Here is a 26,551-nt window from a genome sequence, read left to right on the forward strand (position 1 = left end):
ACAGGTTCTGCTAGTTTTTTTTTGTATGTGTGTAAGTAAAATGATACTTCCACGGTTTGCAGAACAGTGTTATTTTAGTGTCACTAATATAAATTATTATATCACATTTTTTCATTTCTATTATTATTTTACATTTTTAGTTAAAACGTTTAAGTTTTGAAGATTTAATTTTATTTTAGTTAATATATATTTTATTTCAAACAATTAATGTTTTGTTTTTATTATTTAATGTTTTGTTGTTGTTTTATTTCTAGTAATTTTAGTTAGTTTAGTTATAATAACTCTATTACCGTGATAGTATAAGATAATATTTTGAAGTACTTTATATCATATATATTGTAATCATTCAGTACTATGATATACATACAGACGTACCAAGCTATTACCATCTGATACCAAGGTACCATCACAGTACTTTTTTTGTCCTTATCATATAATCAATCAATATGTGTTTTTCAGTAACAGATCTTTGTTTTTGTTTTTTTTTGTGTTTTTTTAATGCCCCAATACTGTTTGTTATTCACATATACATACTGAAATACATTTTAGACAAAGTTTCTATACATTCCACATTAAATTGGCATACTTATCAAAGAAAATCTAAATAAATGAAACACTGCCACACAATTTATTATGAGTCAGATCTAAGCTGAGCAATAACAAACTCTTTATGAATTGCAAAATGCTGAATTTCCCATCTTTTCCTACCTGTTTTGAATTTATCCACAGGTCTAAAGTGCCAGATGGACTTTACTCTGCTAGTGTGGTGACTGCCGGGAAGATTAGCCTGGGTTTTCTTCTTGCTGTTGGAGTTCCCCATGGCATTGATATCAGACCCCACCAGCTCTAGACTCTTCAAACCCACCGGACTGCCACATATGGACCCTTGCTTCCCCGCTCTCTCTTCCTCCTCCTCCCAGTGCCTGTATATTCCTGTTCCCGCTCAGAGCTCCAGCTGCCGCAGCAGGGACAGAGATGTCCCGCTCTCTGCTGTGTGTGTGAGAGACCCTCCCTCCACGCCTCTGTTGTTCAGGCTACACCGCTCTAAGCGATGATCAGTCACAGCTCACTCCAGCCACTTAGAATGTGAGGAAGGAGGGATATGTGCTTGCTTCAGCCACTCATGCTTATATACTCACACAAACACACATTAAAGCACTCACACCACAGTAATGGAAGCAGTTTAACTATCAGGATTCTCATGTTTGAGTATATCCTGTATTGTCTCTCTTTTCTCTGTGTGTTTTATAGATCTCGTCTTAGGCAGTTCATTTCTCTTTTTGCACGGATGCCTGTTTTTGTTTCCTTTGCCTTTATCCACTAAATCCCGGTGACTCCATCCACAAAATGTTTCCTTAATTCTTAGGTGCGTGAATCTTATGAAAGCTGTTAAGTAAAACTGCCTTAGTAGCCTAAAGACAAAATGGTATTGTTACATTTTTGCAGTTAGTGTTTGTTTATTTATTTATATATTTATGGAGGCTTGTTTTTGCCATGGAATAAAACAAGAAAAAAGGTAATTGTGACATTTTATCCTACAACTTGTTTCTTGAAATTATTAGTTTATATCTCACAATTCTAACTTTTTTTTAGAGATATAAACTTTATTTTGGTTTTCCTACACAAAATTAATAATAAAAAAATAATTTCTTTTTTGAGATTATATCTTATTCAGAATTAATATCTTGGAAATCACAGAATTGTAAGCGGAAAAACAATGACAGCATCAGTGAGGCGTGGCATGAAAGCAATCAACTGATTGACTCATCTTTCTCTTGAAAATATCCCATAGATTTTATAGATTTTCATAGATGGGGTTCAGGACAGTCATGTTGGCTGGCCAGTCAAGCACAGTAATATCATGGCCTTCAAACCACTTGGAAGTGTTTTTGGCACTGTGGGCAGGTGCTAAAGTGCTGCTGCAAAATGAAATCAGCATCTCCATAAAGCCTGTCAGCAGATGGAAGCATAAAGTGCTCCAAAATCTTCTGGTAGATGGCTGCATTGACTTTGGACTTGACAAAACACAATGGAACAACACCAGCAGACGTCACGGCACCCAAATCATCACTGACTTCAGAAACTTCACACTGGACCATGGCCGTAGACTTTAATTAAAATTAGTGAGGTCCAGGGGGTTTCTATAATAACCACCTTATTATAGAATTGTATTATAATAATCATTATAAATACAACTACTTATACAAACAAACACTTGAAAACAGACAGAAATGTAGATTTTTTTGGAGGAATGCTGATTTTTAAATCTTACCCTATTTATTGCATCAAAGTTTGTTAATACTTTACTATATTTATGGGGTGGGTAATTTTATCAGTTGTTTATTATTCATGCTACAATACATATTGCTGTTATTGTTTTTATTCACAACCACCATTATATAGCTGATAAGTTGTCTAGTGCTCTTATGAATGTTTATAGCATGATTTGTGAAAGTTTAACTACTATACTGAATGACTTAACATAGACTTCTTAATGGCCAGTGTTTGCGTATTTCATTTCATTCTGTACCCTAAGTTAACTTACTTGTTCTACAGATCAAGTGTTAGTGTTAGCATTTTGATAGCATTGATAATGTTTCTGATAGGTAATATCATTAAAAAAACAAAAAATCATAATGCTTATAATAACAAGTCAGAACGCTTATTATATCTGGATCTGGCAACACAGAGGCTGCGTCTCACTCACAACATGCTGAAGACTTGTTCACTTTGGCAATGTCTCGCAATGATTATTTTCATACCACGGACACTAAATATTCTGATTATGCATGCAGACATTCATATGAAGAGTTTAGCAGCAAATTAGTCAATCAGAGAACACATTTTATTTTCGAACATGAACAATTTACTGAGGTCTGGACCTCTGCGAACTCATAGCTGGCTACAGGCCTGCACTGGACTTTGGATTCTGTTCCTCTACAGTCTTCCTCCAGACTCCAGACCTTGATTTCCAAATGAAATGCTAAATTTACTTTGAAAAGAGGACTTTGGTCCACTGAGCAACAGTCCAGTTCTTTTTCTCTGAAGCCCAGGTGAAATGCCTCTGGCATTGTTTCTGTTTTAGAAGTGGCTTGGTAGCCCTTTTCCAGAAGACGTCTGAGTGTGGTGACTCTTGATGCACTGACTCCAGCTTACTGTAAGTCCACTCCTTGTGAAGCTCTCCCAAGTGTTTGAATCTGCTTTCCTTGACAGTATTTTCAAATTTGCTGTCATCCCTATTGCTTGTGCACCTTTTCCTACCCAATTTCTTCCTTCCAGTCAACTTTGCATTTAATATGATTTGATACAGCACTCTGTGAACAGCCAGCCCTTCCAGTTATGACCTTCTGTGACGTACCCTTTTTGTGGAGGGTGTCAATTATTGTTTTCTGGACCATTGCCAAGTCAGCAGACTTCCCCATTATTGTGGTTTCAAAGAACAAGAAATATATGGAATTTATAATGTAGGAATTGTCATTTCATGAAACTTAAATGTAAATATTCTAATATTTTGAGATACTGTATTTTTGTCTTTCATCAGCTGTAAGATGCTCTTTTGATGCGCTAATCATCAAAATGAAAGCAATGTTTATTTACAATTATTTACATGTAATGAATCTAGAATCTATGAAAGTTTCACTTTTTGAAAAAAGTTACCTTTATATGAAGAGTTTGGTTCCAAAACACTTGTAAATCCTTTTTTGATTAATTTGAGTAAAATATTTCTTTACCAAGAAAGTGCCAAGATGAAAGAACAGGGATTTTTGTTAATGCTATAAATTAATAACCACAATAAAATACAATTCACATTATCAAGAATATGGAACAATATCACAATAGGCCACAGAAATTCCCAAATGACATTTCCCTTACATTCAACTTCCAAAAGTGCATTCATCTTTGCCATGTTACATTCATTTAGTTGACTAGTGCTATGTGCTGTTTTAACAAAAACATTAATGGCATTAATAAAAACACTTTGTCATATTAAGAGCACTGTGAAGAAGAAAGATTCATATATTATATTATCAATATTATATTACTTGTAGGCTTTTTTTTTTATTATTTAGATTTCAACTGAAATGTTGAAAAGGAATAGCTATCCACAGCTCACAGTGACCTTGCTCAACAGCGCTATGAATTTAATAATGCCAGAGTTATGTGTCAAAATTTAAACAATGAATCAAAATCACATTCATTTTTAACACAGTGAATTTGTCGTCTTGTGTATACTGTAAATCTCAGGGTGAAATAAGGTTAAAGGTTAAATAGTTTAAATATCCATCCCTATTCTTCTGCATATCACTGTTGTTAACCTTGGGACGTCACTGCTGAACTTTTTTGATGGCGATCAGCTGTAAAAAGGCTTGGTCCTGCTCGTTTTTCTTCAGCATTGAGTAAAACAATTGAGAGTTTTTCAAAAGATCCCCTGCGGTTAATGTGTCAGCGTGACAGAAGTTTGATGCTGTCGTGTGAGAACAAGCAAAAGTCTGCATTTTTCCTCTTCCAGAGTGCCTCATCTTCTTAATCTCCTCACATATGATTAGATTTCAATGGGTTACATTTCTTCTCCACTGCAGAAACCACCACAGGTTCATCAATGGCATCAAAATTATTAATTTTTTGTTTGGTTGTTGATCACAATGTACAAAGTAGTTGAGGAAAACTAGGATGCTGAGCGTATTCAAAGCACCGCCATTACTGTTTACAATGCGTTGAATGGTGTCGTGTGATTGGTTGAGCAGATATATCGCATTCTGCAGAGAAGGGAGAATGGCGTTTGTCATGGTTTGGAAAAAAAGGAAGAAATTAAAAATTGACTTTTAAATACCTGCCAGATACCATATTGATTTTGTCAGGAACTCAATAAAAATATTTATATCACAATATATGTATTTATTTTTTACATTTTGTTTTGATTTTTGGAGTCAAGACTGGACCTGGAAAGTCATGACATATATTCCACATATGTGGATGATATCTCCTAAAACATTCCTGCTGTAGGCATGCAACTGTAATCTACACCAGAGAAAAAAAAAATATTATTTAACTGCTAAGCCTCAAACTTCATCCAATCTCAACCACTGATATGCCAAAAACCCTGCATATTTTATCCATTATTCATTCTTCCACCAGCATCTCTTTCTTTGTCCTATTTATGGTACAGTCCTCATGTCTCACTTTTCTTGTGTTTCCAACTTTCTCTCCCTCAGCTTACTGTCTTTCACTCTGTCTTTTACCGTTTCTCTCTATCAGGTAACCTAATATTTCATTTGACTCTGATCTATTCCAAGAAGTGCATTAATGGTATGATATAGCAGTTTCAACTGTACATTAAAAATAAAAAAAGAGGTAATTATTATGGCAATGCATCAAAATTCAGTGTCATCTTCAGTTTGACAAAAAGAACACAGAACGTTTTACACACTACTGTATTTACATGTGGTGGGGAGCAGGTGTACATTTCTTTCATACAGTATCAACTAACATTTAGAAAAAAACTAACATTTTTATGAATTCAAAAGTTTATGTCAGAAAGGCTTTACGAATGATTTACACAAATTCATTCTGCTCGTGTTTCATAAATGACGCCAAGTGATTGTGAAATAACATTACTGGGAATTTATGAACATACAGTATAAAGTATAAAGTAAGGCTACAGTGGCTTTTAGACAGTGTTATGAAAATGTTTGTTTCAGTTAACAGTTACGTTTAAATGCAGAATATTTAGCATTTGTGTGTGACACAGCTGTAACTGAAACTAAAGCCTGCCAGGCTTTAGAAAAGTTAATTTATACATTACGTAATGAATGAAAAGGAATGTCCACTGGAGATTTTAGGAGGGGAACACAGTGCCCCAGGAATGTTTTTGACCTTTTCCAGGTACAAGTTGGGCCTCCCTTTTCCTTGTTTCCTTTCCTTCAACCTCCTCTCAATGTAATCAAGAGCCCAGGCTTTATAAATACCAAAAGCTTTGCAAATCACTGTAAATCTAAAACAGACAGAAGACACAGGAGGCCCCGGCATAAGCAGATGCTAACATAATGGAATCCTGGGAATTACGTTATCCTCTTGTAACTTGGCAGGGGAAACACTTTATGAATCATATAGCAGAAAAGGATTGTAAGAAAAACTATGACGACCATTTCAGTCAGCTGCCTCATACCTCATGCACTTCATTTCAAACTGATCGTCTTTTGAAACAGTCCTCTTTTGAAACATTATCCATATTACATCATTTGTTATTTAAGAACACAATCAAGCAAGACCATTAGTGCAAGTTATCATTCTCCACTAAAACCACAGTCAGAAGTACAAAACATGCAAATACTAACTGTCAGGATCTTGGCAAGGGAGGAACTCAGGTGCAGACAGGGATTCTCAAAAAAAGGGTTTATTACAAAAAGGGGAAAACAAAACCCACGAGGGGGAAAACACGGAGCAAGGTAAAGACTAAATAACTAAAACAGGACTGGACTGACAAGATAAACAAGGACTCTAAATACTAACTATAAACACTCACGGTAATACAAGGACTTCAGCGGGTACAGCACAATCTCACACACAATCACAATTGTAGGACACAGTTGAGGTACAATCACAATGACAGGTGAGGAACAATGAACCGACAAAAGACAGAGCACACTAGGGGATCTAAATAGGGGAACTAATCAAGAGACAACAGGTGGCACAGATAAGGCAATCACAACAAGACAAGGATAACAAGGGGGGCGGGGCAAGGGAACGAGACAACACAAGCACATGGCCCAAAGACAAGGCCATGTGCTTGAACACAAAACACGGGTCTGTCATGATCCTGCCTCAAGACTAGGAAAAATCAAGGACACGAGGGCAGAATCATGACAACTAACACAAAACCTTCAACATCACTCTCAGGTTTGGCCATAGACCAGCTCCAGGTTTCATGTCAGGTTTGACTAAGACAAGTATATCCTACATCAATTTATAGACACTTAGAAGTAGTCTGAATACCACAAGAAGCTTTCAGCGGGCATCATCACAGACTAATGGATAATAATGCCTTACAAATCAATGCCGCCCTTATTTGGCTCTGCATTACGCTCTTTGCACAGACTCACACCACTGTTCTTCCATGTGACTCAGCTCATCTGAATTCTGTTGATTCTTTCCTCTCCTGAACCTGTGAATGTGCTGTGGGACAGGCTATGCTAATTTAGAAGAGGTTTGTGATGTGAAGAAAGGAATTTCACCTGACAGGAATTCAATGCCCTGAAGGTGTAGTGATATTACTGGCTTCCTACCGGCTGCCTGCTTCATTCATCACTGCTGAAGTGACTAAAGTATGTCAGCTGTTTTTATGTCATACCTCAGTTTTTCGTAAGAAACTTTCTCACTGCTACAATTTTTTTATTGCTTTATTTATAGAGTTTTGTCAAAATGCCAAGAATGACTAAAATGACGCCGTATTAAAATGCATACTAGAACATGCATATTTTCATGTATAAACATCAATTTATATTGTCAGCGAACTAAGGTCAAACAACACGTAAAATATATTTAGGCCTAAATGTAGGATTTATGTATTTGAATTGCATATGAAATTTACATCTGTTTGGATTACACAGTTTTGAGATAAACTTTTTAGCTCATAAAAGTAATATAATGCATACTGTATGTCAGTTATGCATAAATGAAACCGACGGGTAAGGTACTTGAAAAAAAAAATAAAAAAAATCATGGCATAGATTATGATTGATTAACTATTTGCATATTTTTGATTTAATTTAAATCATAATATTTTCAGAATTCATTTATTCAAATTGCTTTGAATCACCATCACTCTGTTCAGTGTTAAAACAACTAAATATAATCAGTTCATGTTAAATTTAAACCTAAGTATGTTTGAGATGTTTTGAAATTATTTAGTGCTTTTCAAAAAATATATCATGCTTATCAATCAATACTTAATCATCATCATAATAATATTCAACATGCTATTTTTGACAGCCCTAAAAATATTGTTTTTACTTTTTAATCTTCTGAACCATATATTTCCCCCTTGTGGCGTGGGTTTAAAGCCCTGAACTACAGTGACTGAAACAAAATACTGGTCCAGTGTGTATCACTGCATTTAAATTTTTTTATTGTTTATTGTTACTATAAGGGAACCTTTAGCAGAAGAATGTTATATTTTCAGACCGTGGATAACAGGTTTATTCATAAATCTCTTAATGACCAATTAGAATCAAGTATCCGACATGCTTTTAGGCAGCATGGCTTCTAATAGCTAAATTCAACACATAACTTTGTTAATTAGCAGGTCATGGCTCCTGTTGTCAAGGTGAACTATTTTTTTTTTCTTGCCCCTCTAGCATTGTAACAGATTAAGACCCCCATCTGTGCATGAGTAAGCATATGTGTGAGAGCCATTTCATAGCTTGTGTGAAGACAGAAGTGTGTTCAGGTACCTCAAGACAGAATCTGAGTGCATTTAAAATATGTACCCTGTATTAAACACTGCAAAGCCTGATGTTACAGAATGTAGAGTATTACATCAATATGATGACCAGACATCCTGGTTCTGTTAGGCCTATAGTTATTAAGATGCATAAAATTGTATTGTTTTTGTTTAGCATCAAGAATGATGACATACAAAGTATGATAACATGATAACATTCTGTTCATCATAATATTTTGTCTGTTCCTTTAAATGCTTGAGCTCTTTAAAGGCAGGTGGATTCTGATTGGCTGTGAAGGTTTTTATATTAATCAGCTGGAAAAATCACTTTTCAAGATATTTCTTAGATCATTGGACAAAATATATCCAGAAGTGAAAGCCTCATTATTATACATGCAAATATTAATTGTGAAAATGTGTACTTTTAAAATTGCAAATTTGCTAACATTTAAAGATATGATTCAAATGATCTTGAAACAGCAGGTCTGAGTGTTTTGTTCCACACTGTCCTCTAGTGGCTGAAGATGAAGAGAGCTTGGCAAGCATTGCTGGCACATGCTTTATTAGATCAATGACAAGTAACTCAAACCTGCTGTTCTCACTGTTCTTAAGAACACAAAACAACGCCAAAAAGCAAAACCATACTGAGAACACTTTCTTTAAGTAAACAGTTTTCTTTTGCACAAATCTGCAATTGTTCTGGATCTGCTGGGATATTGCTATCCAGGAATGAGGTGTGTAATCCAAGCGGCATCAAGTCAAATTCCATCCACATGCATTCCTCCAGATCCAACACATGGCCAGTTTACTCAGTGCCAACCTACAAATCGAATTCACCTGCTACTAGAGGGATCTGCTTGTCCTTTTCTGGTTATTGTTTTAACATTGTTTCCTCCCTTTTAATTGTTCAAGACAATTTGTCTTCACAAGTTAAAAAGGAAGGAACAGCTAATCTTATGAGCAGCCCAGCCTGAACATTCATAGTGTATCTCTGTGTTCATTGTTCCCTGTCTTCATTCCTAGCGTGCCTGCTCACAGTGCCAGAGTTATGAAGGCAGAACAGAATCAAGGTCAAGGTGAGATGACGAGTCATGATCCATTATAAGAAATGAAAAGGTGGAAGGAGACAAAGCAAAACACAGGGTGTGAAAAAGCTGTCAGTGGAGAGCTAAAAGCAGTGTGCTTCACAGCAAAAGCAGACAGAATTCTTTCCTCATTCATGCCTATAGTGTGATGTTTGTCTCGGAGTGATCAGCCTATTTTATTACATCAACATGTAATCATAATTTATCCTGTTTGTTCTTGGTCTTATTATGCACAACTCTTCAGTGCACTTTTTCAAAATAAAAAAATGTGTGGTATCTAAATGGTAACAAAATAAGTTGTTCTACCTCTGAAATAACTTTGCTTTTTCATGCAGTTGTATAGCATTGCAGAGTTAAGGCCTGTCCACACCAATACAGATGTTCGGCATGAAAATTCACAATATATTCATAAAAATTCACAATATATTCATAAAAATCAACAGGTTGCAATGCAACTACCATGTTCCAGGCCCAGAAAGGTACCAAAAACATTGTTAAAATAGTCCATGAGATGTCAGTTGCTCAACCATAATTTAAAAGCTACAATAATCCTTTTGAGATCAAAAAATCAACAACAAACATATGTGTCAGAGTTCAATGCTCTTTATGAGAGCAGAACAAGGCATGCGTGTCGTGTTGCTGACGCAGAGGCCAGCGTTGTGAAAAAAAGCATTCTTGTAGCTTCATATCTTTTTGGATGAACACCTGATGTCACATGGACTATTTTAATGATTTCATTACCTTTCAACATGGTAGCTGTATTGAGGTCTATGCAGGGTCAGAAGTTTAATCAAAAATATCTTAATTTGTGTTCTGAAGATGAACAAAGCTGTTATGGATTTGGAATGACGTGAGGGTGTGTAATTCCTGACATAATTTTTAATTTTTGGGTGAGCTAACCCTTTAAAGTCGTAATGTTTTGTTACTATATTAAATTCACCCAAACCGATGATCATTTAATTATCTCATTAATTGAAGAAAGTAAGTCATTCAAGTTTAGATGACATAAGGGTGAAAAAATGTTGACAGAATTTTCCTTTCTGGCTAAATTATAACTTTATAGCCAAGGTTATAAATCTTAAACTCATAATTTGATAAAAATACATATATATGAAAGCCAACAAATAATATCAAGTTCCATCCACAAGACAAGAGGTAACACTTCTTTGTAGTGCTGTGCAAACATACTCTGCTAGACATAGTGACGGGATTATTCCATCTCTAATGGTATTAATAGATCTAAACAAAGAGATATGGAGGTCAAGAGGTCACGGGCTGTCTGCCATAATAACAGGAAATGTGCCCATACTGTTATCTGGTTTCACAGCAGTGAATTCGGGTGGATCAGCACCCCTTGCTGAGCTTGTGTGTGCTAGCCGGACAGTTGGGTGTAACCATCATGACCCAGACCGAGGTGAGAGAACTTGTTCGTGACCTTGGCAGCTTCTTTTAGACTCTCCTCATTGCTGTGCTTTCTCTCTGGAGCTCTAAACTACAATTTCATCCATTAATGCTGTCAGAGTGTCCTTGTTTCATTACAGCAACATCAGCCACAGCCAAAATGAAGCACTCCAGCTAAGAGGATCAGCACTTGGATAGTGTATTGAAGCTATGTAAAATCTTACTCTAAAGGAGTTAGCGACTAGGTGTGTTAGAAGTGTGCCTTAGTCTCCCTGACAGGTTTGTGGTAATAAGAAAAAGACTGAATGCTTTCTGATGTAAATGAAGACTAGAGAGAGGCTGTCAGTGAGTTGCCTGGCTGTTGTCATATATGCAGGCTGGAAGAGGGTGAGAGAGGGCAAGTATTTGTTGGAGTAAACGGTGAAACGAACATGTCAACAGGTGTATCCATTACTGTGAGTTACATAATGAAAGCCACAAACACTGAGACACATGAGATGCCTTGGCTGATTAGGTAAGGCATGCACAGAAAATGTAGAAGTTTCTATTTGACATAGTTAATATACAAAATGAAAAGTCAAAGAAAATACACTGGTTCTGTATACACTGTGGTTTGCAGTCAGAGAGATGCATACTTTTATTAAGCAAGGATGCATTGAATTGACCAAAAGTTATATAGTAAAGACATTTATGATGTTACAAAAGATTTCTATTTTGAATACAATTCTAAGAATCCTGGAGGGAGTGTATACAAAATTATTAAGCAGCACAACTGGCTTTGACATCAATTTTTTTAAATAAAATAAAAATTGTACTTTACAATATTAATGATTAATACTGTATGTAAAGAAATACATTATACTTTGTGAGCAAGATACTATCACAACCAAAAATCTTTGGTGATAATCCTGTGGAATTGGGGTTTTACTTTATTTTTTTGCAAAATGTGTTGAATGTAGATGATAATACCAGACTCTTTATGATAGAATAATTGACTCCTAATTCATTATTGATTATTAATGAGCACCCAAGTTAGTAATGCGGCCATGACATGAACCATAGAAGCTGTTACACTTCAGAATGCGTTAATATTTAATCATGTATTCAGTATACCAGTGACCTAAAAGGATTTTGTGAGTCACAATACTTCTTACAAACAGCACAAAGTGATGTTACTGGTTTGGAAATCAGACAAAGTAACATTTAAAAATGATTTACAACTGCAATGTAGTCTAACTGAATACTGGAATTATTTTATAATCCTTGGAATGTATGTCAGCCAGAATCAGGAATTTAGTTTGTGGCCATTACATAAAAACATTTGATTGAGAAATGTTGAGAATGACCAATCAGAATGAAGTACAGCAGAGAGCTGTTTAATATGCAAGGATATTTATTAAATGAAATGCTCCTATTCTGTGGAAATCAGCAGTTTTCTGTGGAATTCCCTGATTGTATATTTTGTAAAGGCCTAGTTATCTTCACAATCCTCTAAGCAACACTAAATGTACTTCTTGTGAAAACATGCTGCCATGTTCCTCTACTCTGCAAGACACAGTTTTAATCCTAATGTCTATCACAGTTTCCCATTCTGATCTCATGTGCTCTTTAACCATCCTCTGGGCAGAGAAGCGCTCAGCACATTCAATTACTGTCTTTTGTCACTCGGTTCCTTTGTGTTTCAGTGACGTGCGTTGGGATGTATATCAGTGTCTCCAAACGCCATTAAACATTCACATGTTCTTTATTTCAGAGCTATTACAGGAAGCTCGTGTTTCATTTAACCCTCCTCCGTTTGACCACAAGTCATCATTCTGGCATTCTAGATCATCATTAACAGATGTCTGGCCTTTAGTAACATCTGCCTTCTTCTTCACTTTTTATTTTATTATTATTATTTCCACTACACTTGTTATATAGAGTCCCTGCACATCAGAAACTTTTATGAATTGGTTGAAAAGTAAAAATGTTCTTTTTGAAGGTCACATTATTTTGAAAGTACATGATAAGTACGAAAGTAAAAAGATATCCTTATTAAATAATATAATTTTATGCTTTAAAAGAGACAAAGCTCTGTTTTCCCTGCTTTTGCTCATGTGATAAAGGATCAGTATTTACTGTGTCTATGATTCGCATTAGAGGGAAACCCATGCACAGTGATCTCACCCCTCAAAAAGCTTCCGGACCTGACCGAGCCCTCTGGCTGGAGGGACGGGGGCAGACAGAGGCTGAGCTCAGTCAATCAGGGGTGACGCAAGGAGTTAGTGCTGCACTGTTGAGCCCCTAAGCCCAGAAACGTCCTGAATCAGGATAGCTTAAATGATTTGTTTGGGCCTGCAAGAAGCAGCATGTCCCAAATCCTATTTCTGTATGTAGACTGGAATATCACAGAGTGTTGTGAGTCTTGTGCCTTAATGTAACTATATAGCAATGTCCTATAGCATCTACACAAAGTCCCTTAAAACCTGCCTAGCAATGTACTAAATGTGCTATTAACCAAGCGCAGACATGCACCAATCATTCACATCATCTTCTGTGAATTAGTAACTTCAGGTATTGCAATTCAATTCATAATTTTAAAATGATTTTATAATAATAATTCAAATAATAATGTAAAGTTATTGAACACTTAACTGTATCTGAATTGCAATTATATAAAAAATGTAATACAGTTTAAATTGATATAAAGATAAAATTAGCTGAACTTTAGTTTTTGACCCACTTATGTAGGAATTCAGTAGAACTTTATGTTTTACTCTGTTATGATTAAAGTTTACTTTTGAATGTACAATGAAGTTGGAAATTAGTACATTTAAAATATTAAGTTTAAAATGTAATATTAAATGACATTACAGTTAACATCACGTCAAAATACAGCGTACTTCTGTAAAGTATGACAAAATATCATTACAATAATTTTAAATATACTTTAAAGTTAACTTAAATGTTGTTTCATTAATACTATTTTATCTACAAGTACAGGTTTTTAAAATAAGTTTCAGATACACTACAAGTACACATGCATTAAAATTAAATGTACTTTTTGGGTTGGAGACTGTGAAACTAGATAAAAAAAGAGATTATGAAGAAAATAAGAAAATAAAGAAAAAGGATGTAATATTACAAAGCATTTCAGAAGAGTCAGTCATCTTTCAATAGCACAGCATGTGTCTCATCTCTCAGACCTTTCCACACGTTGGCTTTGTCTCCCTCTCATAAAGACCAGAAAATGCTATAAATTGTGGAGTTTAAGAAGAGAATATGAGACTAGAAGACTTTGAATGACATGTTATCCTCGGTGTATGTCCGGCTAAAATCCCAAGTGCCTCTTAACTCACAGACTCTGGCAACTCAAAGTCTACTTGCGTTTTCAGTGTAACAGAGGGAGTGTGTGAGACTTGTAGGGGCAAGAAGAGAAAAATCCAGAAACTGAGACTTTTTACATAGTCTTCTGATTGGAGCTCTACATAAAATTGGTCCAGCATTTCTAAAAGAGTCAGTGTCCAAGTGGACCTCAGGGGCCGGCTTTGCAAAACTTTCCCAAGACCACTTAGCAGAAAGGTTGGGGATATAATGCTGAATGTAGTGTCCAATATTGTTCTTACAATCTTAGGTTCCACACAGGGATTCGTGAGCAGATGTCACATGGCAGAGATCCTCAATCCTCTTGCTGAAGGTCTAGTTACAGCACGTCTCTCTCTAACTTTTAGTTTATTTCTAAGGCAGTTGATAGGGTGTAATAGGGGTTATTATAGTGGTTGTGGGAGGATTATTGTGTGTTTCTAGTTTGTTGCTATATTGTAGTGTTGTTAGGTGATTGCTAGAGCATTGATACAGTGTTCCCAGGAAGTTCTGAGATGATGACATCACTGAATTCAGTGATGAACTGCCTTTAACTGTCATTGTGCATTATTGACACACTGTTTTCCTAATGAATGTTGTTCAGTTGCTTTGACGCAATTTATTTAGTTTAAAACGCTATATAAATAAAGGTGACTTGACTTGACTTCTGAGTGGTTGCTAAAGTGTTTCTAAATGGTTTCCAGTTTTTTTCCTTGAGTGTAGGATCTTAGGATGTTGTTAGCTTTTTGTGGGTGGTTGTTTGTGTGTTGATAGGGTGTTGAAAGGGCATTGCTAAGATGCTATGGAATTGTTAGGGTGTTACTAGATGATAGCTAAGGTTTATTTTAGCTTGTTGTGGGTGGTTGTTTGGGCATTAATTGGGTGTTGCTTGGGAATTGTTAAATCGGTTTGGTTGGTTGCTGTGTTCTAGTGTTTTGTGGGTGGCTATTTAGGTATTGATAAGAGAATACCAGTTGATCAAACTGATACGGCTAAAACAGATCTACAGTATATAGCCTACCTCATCCATATTTGAGTAATTGAGTAATTGAGTAATGCATGTACTGCATCCAATCAGTCATCATGATGATACTAAACAAACACACACACTGCAGAAGCAGCTGATGCTGATGTGAGGTCGCCGTCACCAACTGCTCTTTTAGCCAGTCACTAGGGATCAGCAGACAGATGTGATGATTTATGAGTTGATGGGTTTTTAGTGTGATAAGGGATCAGATTTTAAATGTATAGCTGAATATTCAAGTGATCACAAAGCCAAATATAAATATAAGGTACATGGAAAAGAGTGGGAGACTTAAATCTCAAGACTTGAATGGAGGGAGATTACACAAAGGCTCTAATATCATTGTAACTGAAATTAGAGCACACTTGAACGAATGTGAAATACCTGCCAATTACATTAGTTAGTCCGATCACTTATATTGGGTACTGTTTGATTGTTGACATTGAAAATAATGCACTTTTTTTTTCAGAGGGAATCTTTAAATTTCTTGATTGCTGTTTTGACACACTGTCTGCCTGCATATTGTAGTCAAATTTGATAATTATCTTTTATTTATTTGTCCTGATTTGACTCAGTTTCCTGTGAAATGTATCTATTTATATAATATGTTGTCATCATTATTTTGTAAAAAAAAATTGTCCTTACATGGCATGGCAAGAACTATTTATCACATTATTTTGACTTATTTATTTATTTATTTTTTTTGTGTGGGCGGGTTTTGGTGAGCTTTTGGGATGGAAATCGTCCATCCAATCTGGCAACACATTCTTATTATGTCGCATTAAAACTGATACGCCAAGAAAACATTCAGCGGTGACAACACCACACAATGCCACTGATTTGCTTAGAGATTCATAATAGCATATCAACAGTGTTTTGTCTTTGCATTAGAAAAGTTGAACCCAAAAGCAAGCGTAAAGTAGGAAGTCATAAAGCAAAAAGAAACAACAAAAAAGCAGATAAGCCGTTCCAGAGAAGACATGTCCTTGTGATTGTAGCCTAATCCTGCTTGAATAAGTGATGCCCCAGCGATAACCGTTCAAATCATGCAAGAAAGAAATTCCATGTTCAAGGTTCGGACAGACTGGCACCAGAGAACGTAGCAAACACTAAACTCCATGGTATTTTGAAACCTCTCCGTCTATGGTATCAAAATCAGGCATGTTTGATTAGCATCAACTAATCCAAATCTTCAGAAACAAACTTGGTAATACGCAACTAGTTAGAAATACACTGCATCTGAAGCAATCGAGGAGTTTTTGCTTACCTTTAGAGTCACCACTGGCATGAATCTGTTTGGCTGTAGTGCTCTCTTCAGACCGTCCACATGGACCTCCTGACCTACTATGCCCATTACTGAGACTCCTCTTGCGTTTACTGCCCTTGAACCAGCTGAAAGCCCGGCCCAACGATGAACCCCGTTTCTTCTTACTGGCCTGCTGCAAGGCCAGGATCTCAGTAATGTCTTTGGGCACCAGATCCCCCGCAGAGCTGCTCCTGGACATCCTGAGACCACTGATGACCACTGATCTCTGACTGCTCTCCTATTCCACTCAAAACACCTGCCAAAACATCAAGAGAGAGAAGAAACATGAACATTTACATTTCTGAAAAAAAATGTCAAGTGGTGTATCCCTAAAGTAACACCAATTTGAAAACGTTGGAATTTACACATCCAAACTACAGTATATCTTTCAAACCCTTTTTTAAATATACAATATATATATTAATACAAAATATGAATATACTGATTATGAATTACTAATTCATAAATAACATTACGTTTTTGGGCAGTTGCACCACATGACATTTTACAGCCTGAACTTACCTTGTCATAGAGTTATGTCAGATAATTTGAAATGTTACAAGACTTTTTGACCTCAACACACTGTCCTGTTTTATGCGTTTTTTATGTTGGTTGCACCACAAAACTTTGACGTGGTGGATGAAAGTTTCCCCAAATATCAATAAGCATCAAAGCAGTTTTGTTAAAATATTTTTTCTAACAATAACAACTCTTATTATCTACCCATGAAATCAGACAGGTTTAGAATAATGTTCATGTCCAATCTCAAATATCTGTTGGGAATGGTTTTCCAAGAGCAAGAACCAGGACCAGGATGAGCACATTTGTTACAGGTATAGTATCTTTTGAGCAACCTGGGATTGAGGGCACAAATCGGGGACTGAACCAACAGCGTTTTCATTACCAGCCCAGATATTTAACCATTAACAGAAGAAATGCCCAGAAGTCAGCAGCCACTTCAGCTACTGTGTCTATATCAAGTCTCTCTTAGTACCCATAGAAACAGTGAAATCTGAGAAAAGTGACTATTACTCCCTCTCCAAAGATGCCTCACATGTGTTTTGTATCAGGTACTTGCAAGTCCCATTTCAGCATTCATGTGCAAATGTAGCGTCTACACCCTCATTCCCTGAAAACATATATTCGCGCTAAGCCTTCTAATCTCAGTCATGGTGCGAGAACTGGAGGTATGAGAGACAAAACAAAAGTAAAAGAGCAAGAGGAGTTCCTTTCCCTCTGAGAAAATAATCAGAAGGAAACTCCACTCTATCCAACTCACCTAAGATCTTCAGTTTGCTGCTATAGACCATGTATTCAGTATTTCTCTCTCAATTTCTCAATCTTACATCAATGCAGTAATTCGACAGCATCAAAATCTCTGGATGGAGTAACACACACTCACAAACCCAAACTCTCAACACAGTCACACTTACACAACTACAGCGTGCAACTCAAAACAGTCGTCACATTCCCAAACACACATTTTAGTGGCAACACACACACACAAAAGCGCACAAAAACACCAGAGGGTACCTTGCTTTCCTTTCTTGCGTCCTTTTGTCTGTGTTTCTCAGTGTGGGTCTTGTCTTTGCTGCAGTGCTGTGTTGTACTGTTTATTCAGCTCTTTTTGGGTGAGTGGAGCTCCATGCTGGTCAGTCCTCCCCCTCCTGTCCTGTCTCCTGGTCACCATTCAGCGCAGTGCAGAGAGGAACTGCAGTTCACACGTGTATTCCACCCAACTATTTCACAATGACAAGCTGGTTCCTTCCTCCCCGACTCTCTCCTCCTCTTATCGCTCTCTCTCTCACGCTCCCACCACAGAGTACACACCGTTTCACTCCTCTCTACCTCCACTTATCGCTCTTAGACATCTTCTGTCCACTCCTCTTGTTTCTCTTCCTCATGCACTCATTGTTTTTTGTTAACATATACTATCTCATCTTAAGCAGAGGTGATGGAGAGACACCATCCAGGCTGGCTTTGGTTTCGAAGCAGTGACATGAAGCCAAAAGGCTGATCATGGTGTTCAGCATATGAAGAAAGCACAGCACATGCCAGATGTTAATTATGAGCTACAGGTGATTTATGGACTCTGGAACCTGAGATGTAGCATGCCTTCGGACATGATTGACAGGCGTAGAGGCTTGTAGAATAAAAACAAAGGACTAAACCAAAACATGGAAAAATGTCCTCTTTTTGACTCCTAAAAGTATTTTGAGATTTCAGCCACGTGGTTTTTATTATATCAGAGAGCGGATTATTAGATTGATTATTATATAAAGTGCTATTTATTGTAAAGACAGATAGGACAAGCATAACAGACAAAATAAAGTATTTTTAAATTATATAACAATAGATATCCAGTTCAAAAAGAAGACAAGTGTCTGGGCACTTTGCAGTTGTGGAATGCTAGTGGATCATGTTCATAATTAATATGATGAACGATACCTGTGATTAGGGTTATTATCGTTAACTACAGCTAAAACTAAAACGGGAAACATTTTCCTTATTTGAAATAAAATAAATGTTAACTGAAATTATTTAATTCAACTAACTGCCAAAGCTTCACTTCTACTAAAGTACTAAAATAGCTAAAACTGACATAAAAATGTATAAGAACTATATAAAAAATGTAAAATAAAAATATATAAATTAAAAAAATTTAAAACCACAAAACAAAATAATTACAACTTAATCTAAAATTAAAAGTAAAATGGTAATTATTATAATTTTTTTATCTATTATAGTACATCACTGATACTAAACTAACACTGGGTTGCTCTGATAGGACACTTGTGTGGAATAGAAGGGAACTGACTTCATAAATCCATTTAAATCACCATCTCGTTAGGACCAGCTGGTTAAAAGAAAGGTCAGCTGTAAAAAACTAGTTTTTAAATTAGTTTTTTGCAGATGCTACTTTATATTTTGTATCTTATAGGATATTGTAATATATTTTTGTAGCTAATATAGTGACAGCCATAGATTTTAAAGAGTGGCTCAAGTGCTTAAATACTTTTGGGGCCACTGTCTGCCTTAATGAGGTCTGGAAACCAGTGGAAACGGTTGTGCAGGGACTTGTCTCCTTAATGTATCGAGTAGCTCTTTAACCTCTGATGGTGATTCAATCCTCTAGTGAATTTTCTCTTGAACTTTGAGAGCTTGGTTGCTGTGAATTCGCTATTTTCGTTCTTTAGCAGCACAGAGAAGCCACAGAAAGCAGGCTAAGAATAGCAGAGCTAATAGTGATGTCATGTCCCGTGGGAATCAGTGGCAAGGGATCTGTTACCTGGCTCAACTGGTTTCATTTTAAATCCTGTCTAACGGTGAGCTAACTCAAAGATGTTAATGTTGTCACTCTGACAATATCCTCTGAGATGATGTTTTCTGTCTGTTGCTAATGTTTTTCATGTTTATTGTACAGGCTAAGGGTAATATGGACAATGGCAGCCTATTTATTAACCTGTTATCTTAATTTTGAGGATATACATTAATCTGAAACAAATAGAAATGTGTATTCTGTTCAGATTTTTACATTTTTTTGTAAATTAAAGCTGCGGTAGGAAACTTTTGACGCTCTAGCGGTTAATAAACAGAACTGCTTGCGTCTTGTGGAAGAACATTGTAGCCGGATCTACTTCTCTCTGTTTATGTCTATGAGGAATCACAAAGGTACTGGGTTACTCCGCCGCGGTATCCCCGAAGCAATCTAAAATAGTCTGAATATAAACACTTATTATAGGTGCACCCTAGTGATTCAGGACAGGCTAAAAACACGGTTTGGAAAACGGATTCATGGTGTACTCTCTTTATATACTGTATTATATACATTTTTCTACATTTTGAACACAAACAAAGTTACGGACCACAGCTCTGATTGGTTGTTTCTTACCGGGAGCGGTGTATTTCTCCAAATGGCAAAAGGACCACTGGGAGGAGCCAGAGGAGCTTGATTTTTTCACAGATTATCTGTCTCATATTCTACTGTCAGGACATAATGACAGGTTTAACAAATATGTAAAAAATATAATTTTACAAAAGTTCCCTACTGCAGCTTTAAAAGATTCATATTTTTATTTAGAAATGATGTATTACAATGATCAAGTGACATTAAAGCCCTGCAAAAATAAATTTTATGCATTTATCCTATCCATACTGAATGAATGCCAAGTTTTGTCTTGAAACTCTAAATGGTACAGACAGATGGGACATTAACACAAATTGATGAAATTCACAGCACTAAACTACTAGGTACAAGCTGATTGGTTCATGTTGCATACACAGCCAATGAGATACTGCTTTATATTAAATGGCTGGTTAGCATCCACTAGAGCGTTTTGCAGTTAGCTTTAAGAGTTCCTCCACCTCCCCAGCTCCACCTGTATAGATCTGTTACAGGTTATTATATATGCTACTTATGCAGCAGCAGTGTAACAGATCTACTCTGCCAAGACCAAATGCATTTACAGTGTCAACTTTTTTCCAATTTTGTCATGATAAAAATGTGCTCTGCCACCTGATTCATTCATATAGTATGTTACTGTGAAACTGTGATTTTTCAGAGATGCGTCAAAGCGGTCGGTCAATGTTTGCACTACAGTCTCACAAAAAATCTGATTTCTGAGTTCCTTTTATCTGGATCCTAAAGAGAGACAAAAAACTATGAGTATCTCTAAAATGACAGTAGTATTTCAGCCTCTGCAAAGAAATAAAGCCTTGTTGTCTGGCGCAACCCTTCTGGAACTATGTTTAATGTGTTGTCGATGTATTTTCTACCATGGCCATTTACAGGAAAATTTAGCGACTGTAAACAGAGATAAGGGAGACATGTGTGTCAGGATATGTACCCAGGATGACTCAATATGCTCTGTAAACACAACCCTGCTTATTTTAAGAGCTTGTTTGACTTTCTTTCTGCTTTGAAATCACAGATGGAGAACCTCGCGCCCTGGCCTCCTTCCTCAAACTGGGCTGGACCAGATATGATCCAGTAAATCAGCACTATCTAGGGATCACAGTCTGGATCTGTTTTCTAGGGCCACAGAGTGAAGATGCATGCACACAATTTTCTTCAGCCAACCACAGTTTGCAATCAGACATGATCATTAACCATTGCAGGACAACAGAGTTCATGTGTTGCTCCATGAACAGTGAAAATATGTCATGGATGTTCTGTCAGAAACCTCTGTATTGTATAGAGAGAAAGAAAACTTGTGGGGGATTGGGTGAGGTTACTGTGAGTCAGACTTAAACTCAGTCCCTATGAACAGATTGAAATGTTTAAATGTTGCTGTAGCAACTATGAAGAAAACAGTCATTCTCTGCCTTCACAAAAGCCTCAGTGTTTTGTTGTGAAAGTATGGAGCTCAATCTGTGGGTATATTTTGAGTACTACTATACACAATCTTTTACCACTTGAAGAAACTCAACCTTGCCAAATCCTTTGATCACTGGATTGCATTGGGAAAATGTAACGTTTCCTCATTTCCAGCTAGATAAATCAAGCCTTTCTCAAGGTTACTAAAGAACTGCTTGGCAAAAAACATTTATTTTTAGTGATTTACAAATAAGGAAAGCACAAGCAATTTATCATGAAGAGAATGTTAGTAGGGATGAGTTAGTTTTGTTGTGTTGTTAGTCTTGCAGTGCAGCTAAATTAAAAAAAAAGACACTTTCAAAGATGGTTTCAAAACATGGACCAATCTGGGCCTGGAATAGGTATTTTAACAGATGAAAAAGTGTATTGAATATATGCATATTAGTGATGATGCACAATATGGGAGTTAGTTTAGTTCTGTTTCATGTCATAATCCAAGAAAGCTTGTATACCAAGAAGAGGGAACAGAGAGTGAAGGTCAAGCTATTCAAACTGATCTTTATGAGGTGGCAATTTTGTATTAATTTATACAATCTGCAACATGAAAAAGTAAGATTTTTAGAAAAAAAGTATGCAAGAAAGTCTACCTCTAAACATAACAAGCAGGAATTATAAGAGTTCATATAAATTAGCCAACAATTTTCCAAAAATATAAAACTGTAAATTGTAAAAAATGTCTAAATTACGAATAAGACTGTGTGAAGATATTAGCATTTTGGTATAATTGAGAATCAAACACTACCCTCGGGTTCCTGTTCTGGCTGCAGTAAGTTGTTGAACCATCTGTGATGAATATCCTAACAGGTATAGCACAGTTGGTCTATGCTATCTGCCAGCCAACCAGGATTTATGGTTGTGATGGATTTTCAAAGGCCTTTAGTTAAAGGTGCAATAGGAGATCTTGGAAAATGCTAACCTTAACCTGATAGCACTGAAAGCGAATGTCCCACTCTCCCTGCAATCGATGTCCAAAGCCACGCCCCCTGAACACATTTATGCTCATAGACCAGAACACCAGAGACACTACAATAGGCTACATCTGTGATTCCCAATTCCAGTCCATGAAGTCGGACCAAGCATTTGATTGGACGTACACTTCTTGGTTGTGCGCCTTCCACAGAATATATAAATACAGATTTAAATCACTTAACTTAATTATTGCTATCGGGTTTTGCTGCAGAATTCATGTAAATGTTTTAAAAAAAAATATGAGCTTCACATGTAACAGTAATTGTAATGTTATGTTATAAAGTAATGTTATAAAGCTTCAAGAATACTTTTTGTGTTCAAAGAAAACAAAAATAATGACTTTATTCAACAATTTGTCTCCTCCACATCGCTCTATAGCACCATTTTGGAGAGTATAACTCTGTTGGACAACTACTTGATTGTCTTTACGACATAAAGGCCTGGATGGCTCTGAACTTTTTACATTTTAATGATAAAAAAACAGAAGTGATGGTTTTTGAAGGCAACAATGGCACCCCGCTAGTATCACAAACCTAGGAGTTAAAGTGGACCCTGAGCTTAAATTTTACAGTCATATCAAAGCTGTTGTCAAATCAAGCTTCTTTCATTTGAGGCAGCTGGCCAAAATAAAGGCAATTCTGTCAAGACAACATTTTGAAACTGTAATCCACGCCTTTGTAACTACACGGCTGGACTACTGTAATTCACGATATGTGAGGGTTAGTGGGTCCTCCATCACCCGTCTCCGGATGATACAAAATCCAGCATCACGTCTTTTAACAGGCACACGTAAACATGAGCACATTTCCCCTATTTTAGCTTCATTACACTGGCTGCCTATTCAATTTAGGATCCATTTTAAAATTCTGTTATTTTCTTTTTAAATCACTAAATGGTCTTGTCCAGCCATACCTCTCTGAGCTTCTACACTCTTATAAACCCGTCCGCTCTCTCAGATCTGATGATCAGCTGCTCTTGACTGTGCCTGAAACTAAGCGTAAGCTCAGAGGGGACCGTGCCTTTGCTCTGTCTGCCCCTAAACTATGGAATGATCTGCCTTTGCATGTTAAGCAGGCCTCTTCTTTATCCGTTTTTAAAACCCTTCTTAAAACCCGTCTTTTCTCTTTGGCTTTTGACATCTAGTAAGATGCACTGTGGATATACTGTTAACATTGTTTACGCTTTTATCTGAATGTAAACAATGTATCTGTGTACATACGTTGCATATGTTGTTTATGTATGTGATTCAAAATGGTGCTATAGAGTGAAGTGGAAGAAATGAATGAGAAGGGTCTGGAGACTTGCACTTGCTCTCTCAGACATGCACTCTCAGACATTTGTGCTTCCGTTAGCGACGTCACTTGCAGTCTTTAATTATTTATTTTGTTAAATTTATTGATAACTTTTTGTTTGAATCTCAACATTTTACAACAGTAGCCAGGTGGTGAAGACAAGAAAAAAGAAACTAAATTACAATGTCAATTGCAATCGCTACTTGCACTCTCCGCTGTGACGTCACCTGTGACGGATACAATGGAGACAAGATGCTGTGGTGGTGATTAAACGATTAAAACTAAATTAGTAGGCCTACTACTATAATGTACAGGGTCCTGCAAGAAAAAGACAAGGCCGGCAAATCCGTGTCCACAGAACAGCATAATATGAATGCAATGCACATGTCTTTCGTTAAGCGTTTTCCTCCGGTAGAAAAATCAAACACTTAATATGGCATAATGTATTAAGATACATTAAGTTCAATTAAAAGACCAAATTCGATATATAGTTATTATTTAATATACTACAAGGCAAGCAGATGGCTATGAACACAATGCGCAAACTTTGTCCTCCCATACAACAAAACGCTTAATGTGGCCTCATGACAGACTAAGATGATAAAAACAATTCAGTAGGCCTAGCCTATATGTCTTGTTGTTTACTCAACGTATATACAGACCAGCAAATATGAACGTGCATTATGAAATGCATTAAGTGATTTTAAAAGGATCAACTCCGTACAGGCAAGCGGACGAGTACAGATCGCAGTGTGTTAAATTGTACATTAAACGTTTTCCTCCTATAGAAAATCATTATAAATAAAACACATAATGTAGCTTAATGGACAAAGACAGTGATATAAATGAGTTATAGACAGTTTATTCTATACGGAAAAATGTTTAACGCGAAACTTTGCGTGTTGTGTTTATTCTGGCCTCAACTGCTTGTCTGTACATATTAGTTATGTATTTTAATAATGTAGAGAAGCATTTTGAGTTTGGCCTTTATCATCTTAGTCCATTATGCCACATTTTGCGGTATGTGAGGGAAATACTATATACATATTCATTAAAATAATGAACTGTATATTTAATTTGATATTTTAAAAGCATCTTAATACATTAAGCCATGTTAAGTGTTTATGTTTTTCTATGGAAGGAAAACGCTTAGCCAGAGACTTTGCGCAATCATTCATATTCTGGTGTTCTGGCCACGGATTTGCCGGTCTTGTCTTTTTCTTGCAGGACCCTGCACGTTATAGTACTAAATTAGGTTTAATCGCTTAATCACCACCACAGCGTCTTGTCTCCATTGCTAACACGCACGAAGTGTCGCAGGTAGCAGAGAGTGCAAGTAATGATTGCAAGTGACATTGTAATTTAGTTTTCTTTTTTCTTGTCTTCGTCACCTGGCTACTGTTATAAAATGTTGGGAAATTCAAACAAAAAGTAATAAAAAATTCAACAAAATAAAAAATAAAGACTGCAAGTGATGTCACTAGCGGAAATGCAAGTGTCTGAGAGTACAAGTGCAAGTCTGCAGCCACACCCTCTCGGAGATAATTGTAGAATAAAGTCTTAATTTTTTCTACTTTGGGCACAGAAAGTATTCTCGAAGCTTTATAACATAATGGTTGAACCACTGATGTCACATGGATCATTTTAACAATCTCTTTGCTATATTTCTGGACCTTGATCCTGGTAGTACCCTTGCTGTCTATGGGAGGGTCAGAGAGCTCTTGGATTGCATCAAGAATATCTTAATTTGTGTTCTGAAAATGAACGAAAGCCTTACATGTTTGGAACGACATGAGGGTGAGTAATTAATGACAGAATTTTCATTTTTGGACGAACTGTCCCTTTAAATGCAACTGCTGGCTGGTTTAAGCTCATCAAAAAAGTTCTTAAAACCATAAAACTCCTATTTGGCACCCAGGTTCTATTGTAATTTCTCTGTAAATCCCTGTAGCGTATAAGCAATAACAAATCAATAACAAGCCCCCTTTACACAGGTGCTTTCCGTAAATCTCCCACCACTGTCATGGAGCTGAGGCAACAGCCAGGAAATCCCGCCTGTCCAGTGGGTTAAGCCTTCCTCTCCCAGCATTGCATTATCACTCTCTCCCTCTCTTTGTCCTCTGCAGACTGGATTTCCTTCTGTACCACTGAACTTCACAGCCAGTGACACAATCGCAAATACACACAATCGCACAAAACAATCACATATGATCAGAGGACACAAAATACAAACACACAATTCACACACAAGCTGTAAAATAATGTTTCAATCATTCATGAAAAATATTAAAAGTGTTATTTACTCACCTTTATAT

At 36.5% G+C, this 26,551-nt stretch overlaps 1 protein-coding gene across 6 annotated transcripts in view; it reads right to left on the bottom strand.

The window, feature by feature from the left end:
* Window positions 1-18,356, bottom strand: part of LOC113119575 (uncharacterized protein KIAA1522 homolog) — a 46,472-nt gene extending 28,116 nt beyond the window's left edge. For 2 of the 6 annotated variants that reach the window (XM_026289156.1, XM_026289153.1), the window contains exons 1-2: window positions 18,132-18,356; window positions 16,560-16,854 (exon numbers count right to left, since the gene is read on the bottom strand). In XM_026289156.1, coding sequence (XP_026144941.1) covers window positions 16,560-16,797 — 238 coding nt within the window. In that variant the 5' untranslated portion in view covers window positions 16,798-16,854; window positions 18,132-18,356. Of the gene's footprint in view, window positions 1-708; window positions 1,382-16,559; window positions 16,855-17,877; window positions 18,066-18,131 lie in introns of those variants that run through there. The other 4 variants (XM_026289154.1, XM_026289155.1, XM_026289159.1 and 1 more) reach the window with 4 other exon arrangements.
* Window positions 18,357-26,551: the final 8,195 nt, after the last annotated feature.

The sequence above is a fragment of the Carassius auratus genome, chromosome 19, assembly GCF_003368295.1.
Source record: "Carassius auratus strain Wakin chromosome 19, ASM336829v1, whole genome shotgun sequence".
In the NCBI taxonomy this organism is placed as follows: domain Eukaryota; kingdom Metazoa; phylum Chordata; class Actinopteri; order Cypriniformes; family Cyprinidae; genus Carassius; species Carassius auratus.